The sequence below is a fragment of the Sus scrofa genome, unplaced genomic scaffold (genome assembly GCF_000003025.6).
Source record: "Sus scrofa isolate TJ Tabasco breed Duroc unplaced genomic scaffold, Sscrofa11.1 Contig936, whole genome shotgun sequence".
NCBI classification, from domain to species: Eukaryota; Metazoa; Chordata; class Mammalia; order Artiodactyla; family Suidae; genus Sus; species Sus scrofa.
The window spans coordinates 1-3,031 of NW_018085353.1; the positions used below are offsets into that span (position 1 = coordinate 1).

General features: G+C 40.8%; 1 protein-coding gene across 1 annotated transcript; it reads left to right on the forward strand.

Moving 5' to 3' along the window:
* The first annotated feature begins 679 nt into the window (after window positions 1-679).
* Window positions 680-2,613, forward strand: LOC110259163 (butyrophilin subfamily 1 member A1-like). The gene is made up of 3 exons (XM_021082473.1): window positions 680-702; window positions 1,558-1,584; window positions 1,758-2,613. The coding sequence occupies exon 3, from the start codon at window positions 1,802-1,804 to the stop codon at window positions 2,324-2,326; it is 525 nt and encodes a 174-aa protein (XP_020938132.1). The 5' UTR covers window positions 680-702; window positions 1,558-1,584; window positions 1,758-1,801; the 3' UTR covers window positions 2,327-2,613.
* The last annotated feature ends 418 nt before the right edge of the window (window positions 2,614-3,031 follow it).

Sequence of the window (3,031 nt, forward strand, 5' to 3'; positions counted from 1 at the left end):
TGGTAATGTATCCTTATAGTCTAAGGCTATCTTATGAAGAATTCTTAAACTATTTTTTAGTACTCTACGTCTATTGACAAAGAAATGACAAAGAGTATAACATTAGCAGATGTATGGCTTTAATCATCTTCCTCATGAGTAGAATCCTCTCATATCTATGTTTTTGTGTTTCTCTCAGTAGAGAAGCCAATCAAGAAGGTAAGAATGGTCCTAGAAAGCTTTTCTTCATCTTCTTGGGTCTGTCCTATAGCATATGAGAGAATGCAGCATAAATTAAAATGTTATATTGGGCAAAGAAGCCTTTGTTTTCTTTCTAAATTTCTGTAATGAATTCTCTCTGAAGTGTAAATGAGGAGTGATTCAGCATGTTCTTCCCCCTCTCCTCTTTCCTTTCTTCTTGTCTTTATCTTATGCTCCCTGCTTTGTGTTCCACTCTGTCCTCCCATTTGTTGCTTCTGTATTTCTACCTATATCTTAAACCTGACCATTTAACTTTTATCTGTATTTAACCTGACCGTTTTATTTTCATGTTTCTTAAAATGCAATGAGGTAATACAGATAGAAAGAGGAAGTTGAGGATTCAAAAGAAAGGATAATGACAGGGAGCAATGGAAAAGATAACAGGAGTAAATGGAGAAGGAAAAAGCTAAAGGGTTTCCTATGTTTTCTTTGCAGCCTGGAGGGATGCTCCAATATATCCTGGTGAGTAACATGGCCTATGATGAAGACATCCTACTGTCTAGGATATTGCAATGAACACCTACCATGTCCAAAAATAATATGCTGAAAATCAAAGAAAATCCAAACCATAGACAACATGAACTCCATAGATTACTCAATGTTTTAAACAGATAATAATTTGTTTGAAACATTGAATTATAGCAGGTTTTTCATTTTATAATTGCACTTTACATTGTGTTTTGAGCATATGCAGAGTGATTTTCATCAGCTAAAATCTGAGGACACTAACATGAAAAATACTTTATTTGGTCAGATACACCATGTTCCCTATTTCTCTGAAACATCCTAACAAGTTTATAGATATTTATCCTACAGGGATGTTGACTTAGAAGACACAGAAAATGGGTCAGGTCTCAAGTCAGACATAATTTAATAGATTGTAAAAAGAAGTTCAATTTATGAAAGAATATTTTTCTTGGTTGCTATTATTCTTTTATTTATTTATTTATTTTTTGTCTTTTTGCTATTTCTTGGGCCGCTCCCACAGCATATGGAGTTTCCCAGGCTAGGGGTCTAATCGGAGCTGTAGCCGCCAGCCTATGCCAGAACCACAGCAACTCATGATCCAAGCTGCGTCTGCAACCTACACCACAGCTCACGGCAACGCCGGTCGTTAACACACTGAGCAAGGGCAGGGATTGAACCCGCAACCTCATGGTTCCTAGTCGGATTCGTTAACCACTGCGCCATGACGGGAAATCCTGGTTGATATTATTCTTGACTAATCCTAGGGAATTTATACTCATGGTCTTCTGGTCAGACAGGCAGATTTATTTTTCAGATGGTGGGATCTCATGATTATTTCTTACCTTATAGATTGGAGGAAAGAAGTATTCGAAGCTGGTGAGTCTATCAAGATCCAGCAGGGAACTTGCTTTTTGTGGAGTGGCTGGAGGATTGCTGGGTAAAAGTGAGCTGGATCTACCCAGGGCCAGAGGAGTCCTGACAGAACGGGAACCCTCTGGCCCATGACTATGACCATTGCCAGAAGCATGATAGTCCACTGGTCTTTGCAGCAAATGTGACCCTGGATGAAGCCACTGCCCATCCTGCCCTCCTCATGTCTGAAGGAGGGAGGCGAGTTACCTGGCAAGAAACTTGTCAAGATCTACCCAACTCCACACAGAGATTCAACTCCATTCCCTGTGTGCTGGGTCAGCTGCGCATCAACTCAGGGAGGGCCTACTGGGAGGTGGAGGTTGGGGACATGCAATCTTGGGACCTGGGAATTTGTAGAGATAATGTGACCAGGAAGGGGGCATTCATTATGTCCCCACAGAATGGTTTCTGGGCCATTAGGCTCTATGACGGGGACTACTGGGCCCTCACCTCCCCGGAAACTTCTCTTCCTCTAAGAGAAAGACCCCTTAAGGTGGGGATATTCCTGAATTATGAGGCTGGAGATGTATCTTTCTACAACATGACAGATGGATCTCACATTTTCACCTTTCCCCAGAACACATTCTGTGGTGTCCTAAGACCACTTTTCAGACTTTGGTCCTTTGACTCGGGCTCCCTAACCATCTGTTCAGCTGAAGGAGAATGTACTGATGTAATTCATAAGCCTACCCTCCAGGTGAAATGATCACTTTGCCCCATAGAAGATGGCACTTCTCCCCCAACCAGATATATAAATAGATTTTTTCCTAGTCCCTACTGGTTCATTGTCAATATGAAGCTCTGGGACTCAGACTTAATGATTGTCCCTCATATCAATTCTCCCTCTTTTCGTTGTGTATTTTTTCTCATTATTACCTTTTCCTATGACAGCCTCCTGTAAGTACTAGATTTCCTAGACTCCCCTGGTGCATGTGACCAAAGGATGGTGGTGTATTAAAAGGTGAATTACAAGGATGTGTCCTTAAAGGAAAATTGTGTCTTTCTTTTCTTCTTTACTTTTCTTCTGGCTATAAAGTGTTATGATTAATGGAATTCAAAAAACATATATGACCATGTAATATGACGCAGATGGTAGAGAAATTGAAGTGGACTTGGGAGTCTGTCAACTCTATGGAGCCCCTCTATTGCCCTCAATTCAATTCTAGAATTCTTTTCATGAAACGCAAACATGTATGTCTTTAATCAATTTGTGTGTTGGATATTTGTCCCTTGTGATTGATTCTTACCCTTACTGGTGCCCTCTGCCTTTAAGTTTGGCAGCAGATGACATCCACATTGAATGTGCAAGGGAAACTGGAGGTATAAGTCTTGTACTTGATTACATAGCTACTCCTACTCCTGCACTGTGTCAGGCTCATCAGGCCCCTTTATGTCTCCTAATTCATTCGTC

Bases quoted from the DNA above. Each gene is read 5' to 3' on its own strand.
- LOC110259163 (XM_021082473.1), top strand. From the start codon at position 1,802: ATGTCTGAAGGAGGGAGGCGAGTTACCTGGCAAGAAACTTGTCAAGAT.